Below are 13,769 nucleotides of genomic sequence, written 5' to 3'. Positions count from 1 at the left end.
TTCGACGATCCTCTGCTGGTATCACTCTTATTCTTCTTTATGTTGATGATATGATTATTACTGGAGATGATTCTGCAGGTATCCACTCTCTTCAGAACTTCCTTAGTCAACATTTTGAGATGAAAGATCTGGGCACTCTCAGCTATTTTCTTGGGCTTGAGGTTACCTCATCCTCTGATGGATACTATCTTTCCCAGGCTAAATATGCTTCTGATCTTCTCTCCAAAGCCGGTGTCACTGATAACAAGACTGTTTCCACTCCTTTGGAATACAATGCAAAGCTCACACCCTTGGACGGTGAACCTATATCCGATGCTACTCGCTATCGTCAGTTGGTTGACAGTTTGATCTATCTCACTGTTACTCGTTCGGATATTTCACATGCCGTGGGTATGGTTAGTAAGTTCATGGATGCACCTCGTTCTGTCCACTATGCTGCTGTTCTTCGGATTCTCCGATATGTCAAAGGCACACTTTATCATGGTCTGCATTACTTCTCTCGATCTTCTCTCGAGCTTCATGCTTATTCAGATGCTGACTGGGCAGGTGATCCGACTGATCGATGCTCTATCACAGGTTTCTGTTTCCTGTTAGGTACTTCTCTGGTCTCGTGGCGCAGCAAGAAGCAGAATGTGGTTTCTCGTTCCAATACTGAGGCTGAGTATCGTGCCCTTGCCGACACCACTTGTGAGCTTGTTTGGCTTCGTTGGCTCTTAGCTGACATGGATGCTCCACAGCCCACTGCCACTCCTCTTTATTGTGACAATCGTAGTGCTATCTACATTGCTCATAATGATGTCTTCCATGAACGCACTAAGCATATTGAGATCGACTGCCACATCACTCGCCAGCATCTTAAGAAAGGAAATCTCAAGTTATTCTCCATCTCCTCTGCTGACCAGCCTGCTGATATCTTTACCAAGACTCACCCGCCTGGTCATCTTGGCATGGTTCTCATCGATGAGCTCTTCGAGATTTCCGACGCTCATGGGGGACCCACGGAGATCGTCGACCTTAGATCGGTCCTCCTCGTTCTTCTCCTCCTGGGGCTTTGAGTCTCTCTTGGTTGGCCACGAACTCTTCCTCCATTAGAAGATAGTCTTTGATGTGTTATATAGTTATATAGTTAGAAGCTGTGTCTAAATCTTTGTTATATCTCGGACCACTGTTAGGCTCCAAATACAAACACTTAACATTAAAATAATTAGTAATTTTGAATTCCGTTAAGACCATTTCTATATCTGAATGCAAAACTAACGAAATTTAAATACACCAACTCTCTCGCGCGAATCGCTAAAGAGAAATGAGAGCTCAAACAGTTTTCATGCTGGTCTGCAGCAGTAATAGCCCAAATGATAATAGATTCAAGATTAGTGTGGCATCATAAAGTTGTATGATCCTACTGATCCTAAACAATTCCATTTCCCAGCGATTCTGGGAGTGCTGGAGTGATCAGAGTCATTTGCTAAACAAGGGATCATAGGATCATATAATTCTACAATCTGGATCATGATTCTGATAACATTGGGATCTGGATCGTATAATATCAAATGAAGAGCGAGATCTAAAAAAGTAAAAACTTCGTCTGTACACTCATGAGCAAAAAACAAAATCACCCGCACACACATACATACATATATACAAAAAATAGAGAACTCACTGAATTTAAAAGTTCATCAACACTCAGTAGGGTTGTACTTTCCATGCCCTGCTGCGTGCCAGAATCAGCTGGCCTTTCGAATGCATTGGGTAAAACATCATCATCAGTTGTAAATAACAGAGGCTCAACCTGAACAAGGACACAAAGAGTACATCATAAGACACGTAAAGTGAAGTCAGAACAACCATATTACGGTTAGGGTGGTTTCTGTTATTTACACACACATCACAAATGTTGTTTCCAGGGACTCATTACATCCAAGATGACAATTCATAAAGGACAAAACTGTGTTAGAAAGCAAGCCAGGTTGAGTTCACTGTGAACAATTTTAAGAAACTGAAAAAACTTTTAAATACCAGATTTCTCTATCATTGACTGCGTGTCCAGCAAGACAGAAAGAGCGACACCATGTTCTAGAGACCAGAGATTGTCATTATCAAAATATCAGAGCAAAGATTTAGGTTAATTTTAAATTTCAATTTTAATTATTTATTCTACCCTTTGCATTTTCTGCTGCAGTTTGTGACTTGGTAATGAATAATGTCAACAGGACTGTGTAGCTTTTCCTGACCATCTTTTGGGTTCTGGTCTTACTCCAGCTGCCGTGAAGGCAAGAAATTTTGTACTGAAAATTTCACATTGATTTACAGTGGCATGACTTGAGGTCCATTAGCAAAAAAACATATTTATTTAGTTGCAAGAAAATATGAGTCACACTATTTTCCTGGCCTTTGGTGGGTGATTTAACTTGATACTAGTATTCACACCTATTTGTAGCTAATTTCTTATGTATATAAGTGATTTAAATTTCCAGGTCCTTTCGGTACACTTGGCTACATCGCACCAGGTACTTGAATTCACCTTTGTCTATATATTTAATTACCAAGCTAATTTTGTACATAGCTTTAATAGATACAATTTTAAATATTAACAATTTGTTTGATAGTTCATAGCTCAGTTTTGTAATTGCATTAGATACATATGAGCATACACTTTAAACTATAGTGCGACTGGTTCAATGGATAATTAATAAATTACTTGTTAGTCTCTCTTATGTAAGGGTTACTGGTGTTAATTTATTCTACAAAATTATTTTTTAAGAAAGTAAATAAATAATTTGTATTAAGGTCACTTGTTATATGAACCATGCTCACTAATCGAATATGAATTTGTTCAATAAAATAAATTTAGTGTGAGTTTCAATATTGGACTTGTTAATAGAACTACGGTAATGCTCGGCTTGCCTTACGCCACATATTAATTAGAGCCAACTTTATAGCCATTGATACTGAACAATATAGTGGTCATGGTAGATCTTGTGATGTCAATACTTAAAATAAAAGTTGTGAAAAATATTGTGTTCCAATATTTATTGGAAATGAAGACGCAAATGGATAGGCATGTACTTGAAGATGTGTTTATATTTTATAGAATTTTTTTTAAAAAAAAAACCTTTCAAGTATGGTTGCTATCTTTACACCACTTAAACCCGGTATTGCATTATGGCATGAAACCACCTAGAAACAAATGAGACTTGCCACTAGTCGAATCCACAATTCCAAGACTCTCATGTGTGATGGATCATTTGGATTCCTACCACTAAACCACCTCCCTAAGAGATGTAAATGTGTTCAAATTTATCTTGGGTAACTGAAGCAGAAAATAATATATACATATATACTCCTATAACAAAGGTAAACCCTAAGAACATAATATCAAATGTATTTTTATTTTTATTAGAATCAAGATAATAGCAAATGGACACATCTTGATCATATCATAATTTTTTTTTTCAATAAATCAAATGTACATATATACATCAATATATTGATAATGGATGGATACAATAAACAAGATTTAAAAATTAAATAAAAAATTTGCATGAATGTGCGAATGGTTATTTTTATAAGCTTATTCTCTCTCCTGTTGGCAAGCATGTGGACCACTAACTTATCGACATCTTGACAAATGTGAGCTTGGTAGAGTATGGTTCAGAAGAGAGTGTCAATCAAAGGTGACATTTATAGCTATGGAATAATATTGTTGGAGATCATCACAAGAAAGAAACCCACTGATGAAATGTTTGTTGGAGAACTAGCTATGAGGCAATGGATTGCATCACTTCCAGATAGAATGGAAGTCGTGGATGATGGTTTACTCAGGATTGAAGATGGAAGAGATGTAACCGGTATGCAAACTGTTTTTTTATCTATCTTAGAATTAGGCTTAAGATGTTCTGAAGAATCACCAGATGAAAGACCAGACATCAAGGATGTTGTGACCAAGGTTAACAAAATCAAATTGGCACTACTTGGAAACATAAGCAGGGGTGTCTAATAATAAAATCTGTGTTATTGCTCAAGTTTCCTTTCTTTTTCTTTTTCTTTTTTCTTTTTTTCTTTTTTCGAGATGTGATTATGTGACATTGGTTTGGCATGTCCTCTAGTTTTGTAAGGTACTTACAAATGGTGTTACTTGGGAAACCAAAATCAGTTAAAACTATCCCAAGTTATTAGTATTTGAAGTTAATATATTTGGCTTTTAATACATGGTATAAAGATGATTTACTTAAACATTCTAAAATATTGTATGAAAAAGGTATTTAAGATCTTATGCATAAGAAAACCTATACTCTTAGTATCAATAGGCAAAGAATGACTAAAAAAAATTTCACACTATCAGCCCCACATACGATGGGTGTGGAACTATGTATTTATAGCAACTATATGAAGAATGGCATAAATACCAACTGTATTAAGGAATGACACATATAATTACACTAAATGTTCTCAATACATGCAAATATGTATACAATTCGCTTGCAATAATTCTCGCACTTTTTTTTTTTTTTTTTTTTGCTCAATACTAAGTATAATTTGAAATAAGGTTTAGGTTGAATTTGAACATCTAGAATTAGGCCAAAGGAAGCGCCTTGATGAAAATATGGGCTAACCAGTCTTTTGTGGGATACATAGCATATATATTAATGCAACCATTGGCAATCCTTTCTTTAACAATATAAAAACCAATCTTAAAGGTGCTTCGTCCTATAGCTCAGAACACAGAGCTTTATAATCATATATATGTCCCACCAATATCATCACAATAAAAATGATAGACTTGAAAAGAAAACATATACGTAGGCGAACCTAAATTGTATCTATGATATAGTATCACACTAAATGCTAAAGAGTAATATACTCTGATTTCACGTTGGAACTCTTACGTATTTGTTGTTTTTTAGTGTTTGCCTAATATGATTTAATTTTATTGATTTATTTTGCTTTAAAAATAAGTGTATGAAAAATTATAGTTTCTTTTGAAATTGTACATTGTCTAATATATATATATAAACAGTAACTTTTTAAAAAATTTATACAATTTCTTTTTAAATTAAAATAATACAGAGTAATAAAAATACTAAACCAATCATACACATAGCAAACCATGACAAAACATTTCCCCTAAATATGTGCAATATGCCATTATAGAGTGTTTATGTAACAAAACTTCCATTCCAATTAGCATTCGAAAAAAAAACTTGTTTGTGTGTAAACAAAAGAAAACACAACCAAAAATTGTTTATCAATATATTTCAAATCATTCATTTATCCAAAAGGGCCTCATTTATCTTTCAAAATTAAAAATATCTATGATTGATTCTTTTTAAATTCCGTAGGATTAACCTTTAAATTTACTACATTTCGTTAATGAGCTTTATTATTATTATTATTATTATCTATATATATATATATATATATATATAAAACCGAAGCCTCTGTTAGCACCACAATTTTCCACGTCAGCACAATATTTAAAAAGTAAAAAATAAAAATAAAAACATTATAATACCTCAAAACCCTAGCAACCTTACTCTCAAAACCCTAGCCACCTTACCTCTCTCTCAAGTTAAGAAATATAAAGCCACAGTTTCTGCAAACTCTCCCTCTCCAAACGTAAATATCAAATTCAACCCCTTTAATTTCTCTTTATATTTTTGAGGCTTCTATAGAGTTATAGTGAGTTATGCTGATTTTGTTTTGTGTGTGTGTGTGTGTGTATAGATGGTCATAATACTCCGGTATTCCAAGAGAAGTTTGTGTTTTCGTTAATTGAAGGCCTTAGAGAGATAAGTGTTGCAGTTTGGAACAGCAATACAAAAGACGATTTCATTGGCAGCGGAAAGTAATTACTTTGTCTCATATTTTTGTTTTTTGAATTGATTTTGTGTGCTTTTTAGACCCTTTTGGATCAATTTTGTTAATTGGGTGTTTTTTTTTTTATAGGGTCCAATTGGGGAAAGTTCTTTTAAAGGGTTACGACGACCGCACTTGGTGTCTGTATACTAATAGTGGGAGGTAAGTGCTATAAATTACTAACCATTTTAAGTGTATAATCTGTTTTTAAAATTATCTATAATATTTTGTCTTCCGAAAATTTTATCTCTTTAATTTTATTATATTGTGTTTCTTAAGCTATAGACAGATTTTCTTTGTTTCTTATTTTCAATAATAAATCATTTTATTACAATACCGGTAATTGTTTGAGAAATCCAATATGTTCATATCTCTATAGAATAGAGAATAGTAGAAGCCAATTTTATTACAACTACTTAAATTGAGTTGACTTAATTCCGTTAAATTACAAAGTATAGCATGAAAGATAATAGAATTAATTGTTGTAATTTTTATTTTCTTTCCATGTTTTGAATTTCCATGTTTTTATTGTTGATGAGAAATTAAGGCTCAGTTACACAATATGTGTAAATTCTTCAGAAGGCTACTTTAAATAGTAAGTCAATGTGTCTCTTACATTTGGGTATTAGTTAGAATTATTTTCAAATGATTGTACCAATAAAAGTGAATGTGTATAAATTTTGTTTAACTATCCCATGCATCGCACGGGTTAGCGACTAGTTATTATTATTATTATTATTATTATTTAGGGATAGAAATGTAATTAGTGAGTTTAATTGAAGTAAATGAGTGAATTTAAAAGGTTAGTTATTCTGAAATCAAACCTCCTCTGGAGTTATAAATATACCCAAACCAAAAATTGCAAAAACCAACATCATCAAGGCATCCCAATTCCCAAAGGTAAGAAATCTTTCATTATAATTTTTTTAACTTTTCTAAATTTTCATAGTTTAGTTTTGGAATTTGAGGGTTTTTAATGATTTGAATGATTAAAGACAACTTAAATAATTTCATGTTTTAATATTAGAATTTTAAGAAATGCATATTTAGATTTTAAACAACGAGTTATAACTTGATCCCATTCAACCAAAGGATTTACAGAGGGGGAAAAATAAAAAATGCTTGAAATTGAGGGCCCTGACAAAACCCACTCACGCACTACATGTTAGGCCTCATGTTGGTGTTGGTGTGGGCTAGGCATTGCCTCATGCTTCTTTGTAAACTTTGTTGGGCACACTGAGCCCAACGTGTAATTACCTATCTTGCTTGTCGTATCCAAAAACTAAAATACATCCCACTTTGGGTCATAACTTAGCCTAAGACATGCAATTCCTAAAGTAAGGGTTCCTATCTCCATTAGAGAACTCATCAAATTAAAATTTCTTAGTCAACCCATGGTAGGGCCTAAATTCAATACTAGTGATGTCCAAAAAATAGATGTTGGCATTCTACTGTTCAGCAAAATATTTCACATCAAATTAATTTGACATTTTTTTTTTTTTGAAAAGTGCATCAAATTAATTTGACATCAAAAGCTAAAAACAACAATGAGGATGCACATGTATTTTCCGGCCAGTGGAACTGGCCACCTTCTACATATAGAGCCCTTCTGGCACCCCTTCTTTCTTTTTGTACATCACCTTTTCCTTGGCTTTCTTGAAGTCTGCATGTGTCACCTGAAGCAAACGTAAAAGATGTTAACAAGTAATTAAATCAGGTCAAACAATTAAAGAGATGAGCCAATCCAAGGAAGCAGCAATAGATTAATCAACCAATATCCTTCATCAATAATAACCCAGACCCAAAAAAGTTGAGAACAATGCGCCCATGCATACTTCATTCAGACAAATACCAGAACATGGCATTATATGAGAGAAAATAGAGGCTAGGGTTGCATCAAGTAGCAGCTATTAAAATTACAAAGCATCATGAAGGCAAATTGAAGAGTTTAAATGCATGCATGTATAATGTATTTGTGAAATGGGTTATATGCACACGTGCACCCCCTACCCTCCATGCACATGCTTCAACACCAAATATATATATGAAATGAAAGTGAAGACTAAGCAAGAACAAACAAAATCTGCCAATGTATGTGTTAAGCAACATCACAGGGACAACGTTCATGTATGTGTTAAGACTAAGCAAGAAATATTGTGTCACCTTCATACGGCGCTCTCTTAATGCAAGCAAGCCAGCCTCGGTACAAATTGCTTTGATATCAGCCCCAGAAAATTCATCTTTAGTCATCACAAACTCTTCTAAGTTGACATCATCTGCCAATGTCATTCTTGATGTGTGTATCTGAATTGCCAAAAACATGAAAAATATAAACAATAAGATCTTTATAGTGAAAAACAAAGGAATTGTATTATCATTCACAATGGTATTCCATTTCTACACATTCTGTACCAAAGTACCTGGAAAATACGTCTCCTTGTTTTTATGTCTGGCAGAGGGAATTCAATCTTCCTGTCAATTCTACCAGGACGAAGCAAGGCAGGATCAAGACTTTCGATTCTATTTGTAGCAAGAATCACTTTGACATCTCCTCTTGAATCAAAACCATCTAATTGGTTCAGCAATTCCAACATTGTCCTCTGGATTTCACGTTCACCACCTGAATGTGCATCATACCTGGGTAACATAGTTCAATCATAGATGTTACCTAAAGCACAGGTTGCAGGCAAGAAATATAACAATGCTATATTCAATTGAGTACCTTTTTGTGCCAACTGCATCAATCTCATCAATGAAGACAATTGATGGTGAAAGATCATCTGCAACTCGAAAGAGTTCCCTGACTAATTTAGGCCCATCACCCAAGTATTTCTGGATTAATTCACTTCCAACCACGCGCAAGAAAGTAGCTGCCGTTGAGTTTGCCACTGCCTGAAGTAAAACATAAGCATAATCACAGTTCCCAACCAATATCTAAAATAAATTGACATGAGAGAAACCCATGGTGACTGAATTCCATACAGGCTGTAAAGCATGCATGTAATATATGTTGAATGTATACCATACAGGTTCCATAAGCATAAATGTAGTATACGTTTCTGTTAACATACTACAAACACCAAATCTCTATACCAATTTCAAAGCAAAAGCCCAACTGACTCTATCCAACCTTTTTTTTTTTTTTTTTTTTTTATAAATCTCTATCCAACTTGCAGGTGGCAATATTCAGGATATAGGAAAGGAGTGTGCCAAACCTTCTAAAGCTCAGCTTTTCTTGCAAGGGGATTCAAAAGTCAAATATACAATTTAAATTTTAACAGATCATTAATATATAAATAATTGGGTGTTCTAAATAGACAAGAATGTGAGGAAGGCATTCATGAACAAGCAGTGGACTTCAACTCAAGTTCATGGTGCAGCCACCAACAAACTCTAAAAATCTATAAGATTATGATGCAACCTAAGAAGAAGAAAAGAAAAGAGAAGTTGCAGTACGCATGAGGTAACTTTCAATACTAGCATCCTAATACATAAACTTATGGAAAGTTAAACTCCTGTTGTGCACTTAACAATGTATACACCTATCATACTAACTTAACAATGCATGCTCAGTTTAACCTGAACAAATTGACTGGAATGTAGCAAAAACCATTATTTGGTCAGTGATAAACTAACAATCAGTACAGAACAAAACACAAAAACAACCAAAAGCATAAAATATATAACAATTATGCACCTTGGCAAGCAAGGTTTTTCCTGTGCCAGGCTCCCCATATAGTATGACTCCTTTGGGGGGTTTAATACCAATGTCTTCATACAGTTCAGGATGAGTAAGAGGAAGCTCCACTGCTTCTTTAATTTCCTGAATCTGGGCATCTAACCCACCTATGTCAGCATATGACTCCAGTGGAGCCTTCTCAACTTTCATCACGGACACCATGGGATCAACCTCATCTTGAAGAAGCCCAACCACAGAAAGGACCTGCATAGACCATACACCATGCAAAATATGATTCAGAATTTGAACACCATACACTAATAAAATATTGGGATGACAGAATACAAATAAAATTTCAAGCTAAGACATAATTGATACAATAGTTTTTAAACCGATATTACTCTTTATCATCATTTTAGTGTCTTTTCTTTTTTTTCTTCTTTTTGGACTGGTTAACATTTATGATGACAGTAAAACTCTAAAATTAAATGTTTTAGGTATATTGCTTAACCTTTCATTTACAATGATATCACCCGTTAGGGTGCAGCCTAGTGGTGGGAGGCTTGGAATTAGCTATAGACCCGGACATCCTGAGTTTGAATCCCCACTAGAAGTTCCCCTAGATTACTTAATACACAATTCTAGCAGGTGAGGTATCCGGTATTTACTCCTCAGACAAAAAATTTGCATTCCTTTTCTAATGTAACTTTTTCCAGGGAACTTTCACTAAAACCATAATAACTAGTCACATATTTTTTGATCCTTACATGCTTGGCCAAACGCAATCCTTAGATCCCAAATATCAACTTCCAAAACACATTTGAAACATTGGATTGGATAGTGGGACACCCAAAAATTTGCATAATTACAGTGCTGAATCACAAGAACAAACAAAACCTTAGTCTTAAAATTTTGGGGTCAACTATGGATCCTTGACAGATTAATTAGGGTCCACCATATATATTCTTTTCCTCCATTCTACTCAATCTAAAGTCATAATCTTCGCTATTCCCTTAATTAACATGCCCTTTTTTATTTTGATAATTTGATAGTAACAACAGGCGAGAGGGGATTTGAACTCTAAATGTCACAGACACACCAAGAGGTATCAACTAGTTGAGCTAAAACTGTGATTTTATTACTTCTATTGATGTGATTTTTGGTCTTCCTCTACCTTTTTTCAATCCCTCAACTCTAATCAACTCACTCTTACGAACTGGTGCATTAGTCACTCTCTTCTAATCATGAGAGGCTCTCCCCCTAAACATGTGCATCTCCCCCTCAATGTCAGGTCATAGTCCCAAAAATATCTCCCCCCTTTTGTAACGAATGACAAAGGGATCAAGAATCATCATCTAGATCAGCAGGGTGGTCAATGTCAAGCTTCCTCTCCACTTTATTAAACCACGCATCCAAGCATCTCAAGCAGTAATCAATGTGAGCCTGATAAAAATCCATCCTGGCCTCCATCCTCATAAGTATCTCATACAACTGGTGGTACTGATCAAGAGGCCCTTGAGCAAAGGAGCAGTAGGTGCAGGAGGTACAACATCATCCTCAGCAGTGTTCTCAGCCTCTTGTTGAGCATGAGCCCAATGTCTCATTCAAACCAATACATATGTGTTTGGAGCCCAATATGTGCTTTGTGCAGTGCATTGTGCGAAATAAGGCCAAATAGTGCAACATGTGCAACCAGGTCCAAGAAAGCCTAAACCACCACATACATTCAAGCCCAAACCTAGTGTGTCATGTGCAACAAAGTCAATGGTGAAGTGAATACAAGTGTGCCGGGCATGTGCCCGAAGAGGTATCATGTGTGGGGAAGGTAGTTCAGGCTAATCTTAAGCTTCTTTTGATTAAGTCCTTATAAAGAGCTTGGGTATAAATGAAACCATGTCATTACTTGAATGATTAAGTAATTTCTCTCCATGCCTCCAAGAATACCTCAAATTAGCCACAATTCTTCCTTATTTCTCATTCCTTTCCATACACATTCCCACATCCCCATTTCTTAACCCTTGGCTTAGCCTTGTAACTCAATTAGCACCTCTTGGTGTTTCCAACAGAGAGGTCTAGGGTTTATTCCCCCCCATCGAATTGACGACCATTCCTTCATCATCCAAAGGTAATTCCCACTCAATCCTACAAACCAAACACCCCCCCCCCAACCCAAAACACAATTTCCTAGTTCTTTCAAAAATCAATTCTTTTAAACTTTCTAGAGATTTAAACCAAAGTAACTGAAAGCCCTCTTCTTCTTCTGTTCAGATTAGAATTCTGTAGATTTCGTATTCTAAAACTCTAGGGTTTGCCATTCTAAACATCAGCAATCTCCACAGAAACACAATATCAAACAAATTAAACCAAAAACTAAAACCCTAAAACACAGTAAAAGGAAGAAAATACCTTATTGTGCATAAGAATAGCACAGCCAGGCTCGAGCTGATCCTTATCGACAAACGAAAGAATCCCAACGTAGTACTCAGGCCCCACCGACGAACTCACGATGGCGTGATTCTCATCGATGAGCTCTTCGAGATTTCCGACGCTCATGGGGGACCCACGGAGATCGTCGACCTTAGATCGGTCCTCCTCGTTCTTCTCCTCCTGGGGCTTGAGTCTCTCTTGGTTGGCCACGAACTCTTCCTCCATTAGAAGATAGTCTTTGATGCGCTCGAGTTTCAAGAGACGGAGCCTGCACTTACTGAGGGGCGTTACGGCGGGGAGACGACCTGCGGCTTCTGGGCCCTTCTGCTTCCGCTGCTTGCGGCCCACGCGAGATGGAGGAGCTGCCGGCTCGTATTTCTTCTCCTTCTTGTTTGCGTCGTCGGATTTGCGATCTCCGCCTGGGCGGTTCAGCCCGCCTGATGGGGCTTGACCCATTTTGCTGTTGTTGGTGTTAGAGAGAGAGAGAGTGTGTGTGTGTGAGGGTTGGCGTGTGTTTGTTTTGTGTTGGGTTTGGTTTTGATCAATTTTGAAGGAACTGGGTGGGTGCTTATTGTGTTTTGGCCTTGGGAGTTTGGTGCCTTGTAGCTTAGGAAAGGAATAAATAGAATTTTTTTTTTTTTTATCCAAATATATATATATATCAAAATATTTATTATCCAGACGCTAGCAAAAACAAAAACAGAAAAAAAAAATTACAAAAAAATTCATAATTGACAATGTGGGTGGCAAGCCATTTTTAGTAGGTAAAAAAAAAAAATAAATAATGTTATTAGTGGTCTTAAATTATATATGTAATGTAACATTACACTTTTGGAACTCCTATTGCCCCCTTCTAGCTCGTAATAATGTACAACATATTTAATACTCATAGATTTGGTGCTAAAATGCTAAAGTTTAAAGTTTATCAGTCTCGTTTGTGTTAATCTTGTTTGAATCCAAGATTTTTCATGTGCTACACTGAAAACATTTATTAACCCTTTTTATACTCATATAGAGCCAGAGACACTAATAAATGTGAATATCCTCTCATGGATGTTTTTGCGTGTACATCTTATACCTTCGTAATTCCTCTAAACCACAAGATCTATAATAATGGATTCCTCCTTATATCTAGGCACCCTAACCCATTCCCAACATCAAGATAGCATGCAATGTCTTTGCCACGGTTGTTCCAAGCCCCTAGGGGCATCCAAGGATGCCTTAATTCAATTAATTCATCCTTAATAAGCTAAGTTTAAAAAGGAAACTTGTGGCAAAGAGTGCAAACGCTACTCCTAAGCCCTTCGTATGCCTTGGTTGCTGCTCCCCCGCTAGGGTCCCATACGTTGTATGGCCTTGGTATTTTTATTATTAGGTAAATTCTATTAACTTATCGACCCCGTTTGTTTCCACTTTTTGAGCCCAAAAAAGGCGTTTTGAAAAAAGTTAAACCAAATCATGAGGTTTGGGCTAATACTACTTAAGTCTATAATATTTCAAAATAGACCAATTTGGTCCCTAAAATAAAGTTAGTATCTATAAACTATTAGTTTGTTAGTCATTTTTCTCTTCTCTGACTTAGGACCTAAGTTGACTTTGGAGAACAAATTGGTAATTTTGAACTGTCTTGAACTTGGTTAGCATTAACCAAAATCTTAGGGTAAGTAAATGAAATATGCCCTTTATTATTAAACAAATAGTGGATGGTGTTGTCAAGGACATTACTAACGACCACATTAGGTGGCTGGTGATAGTAGCAAAACTAAGAGAAAACGTTGATATTGACATTAACTTTAAGACACGTTGG

The 13,769-nt window shown here is 35.7% G+C and overlaps 2 protein-coding genes across 4 annotated transcripts in view; one reads left to right on the top strand and one right to left on the bottom strand.

The window, feature by feature from the left end:
• Positions 1 to 4,235, top strand: part of LOC126715773 (LRR receptor-like serine/threonine-protein kinase EFR) — a 138,896-nt gene extending 134,661 nt beyond the window's left edge. Inside the window, exon 3 of the mRNA XM_050416558.1 lies at positions 3,675 to 4,235. Within this exon, the coding sequence (XP_050272515.1) occupies positions 3,675 to 3,997 (323 nt within the window). The 3' untranslated portion in view covers positions 3,998 to 4,235. The remainder of the gene's footprint in view (positions 1 to 3,674) is intronic.
• Positions 1 to 12,554, bottom strand: part of LOC126715775 (26S proteasome regulatory subunit 4 homolog B-like) — a 60,953-nt gene extending 48,399 nt beyond the window's left edge. For 2 of the 3 annotated variants that reach the window (XM_050416564.1, XM_050416563.1), the window contains exons 1-5: positions 11,942 to 12,554; positions 9,554 to 9,799; positions 8,579 to 8,748; positions 8,277 to 8,493; positions 8,020 to 8,160 (exon numbers count right to left, since the gene is read on the bottom strand). In XM_050416564.1, the coding sequence (XP_050272521.1) occupies positions 8,020 to 8,160; positions 8,277 to 8,493; positions 8,579 to 8,748; positions 9,554 to 9,799; positions 11,942 to 12,418 (1,251 nt within the window). In that variant the 5' untranslated portion in view covers positions 12,419 to 12,554. Of the gene's footprint in view, positions 1 to 7,229; positions 7,533 to 8,019; positions 8,161 to 8,276; positions 8,494 to 8,578; positions 8,749 to 9,553; positions 9,800 to 11,941 lie in introns of those variants that run through there. The other variant, XM_050416562.1, reaches the window with a different exon arrangement.
• Between the last annotated feature and the right edge of the window lie 1,215 nt (positions 12,555 to 13,769).

The sequence above is a fragment of the Quercus robur genome, chromosome 2 (assembly GCF_932294415.1).
Source record: "Quercus robur chromosome 2, dhQueRobu3.1, whole genome shotgun sequence".
In the NCBI taxonomy this organism is placed as follows: Eukaryota; Viridiplantae; Streptophyta; class Magnoliopsida; order Fagales; family Fagaceae; genus Quercus; species Quercus robur.
This window is presented reverse-complemented; position numbering and strand designations above follow the sequence as displayed.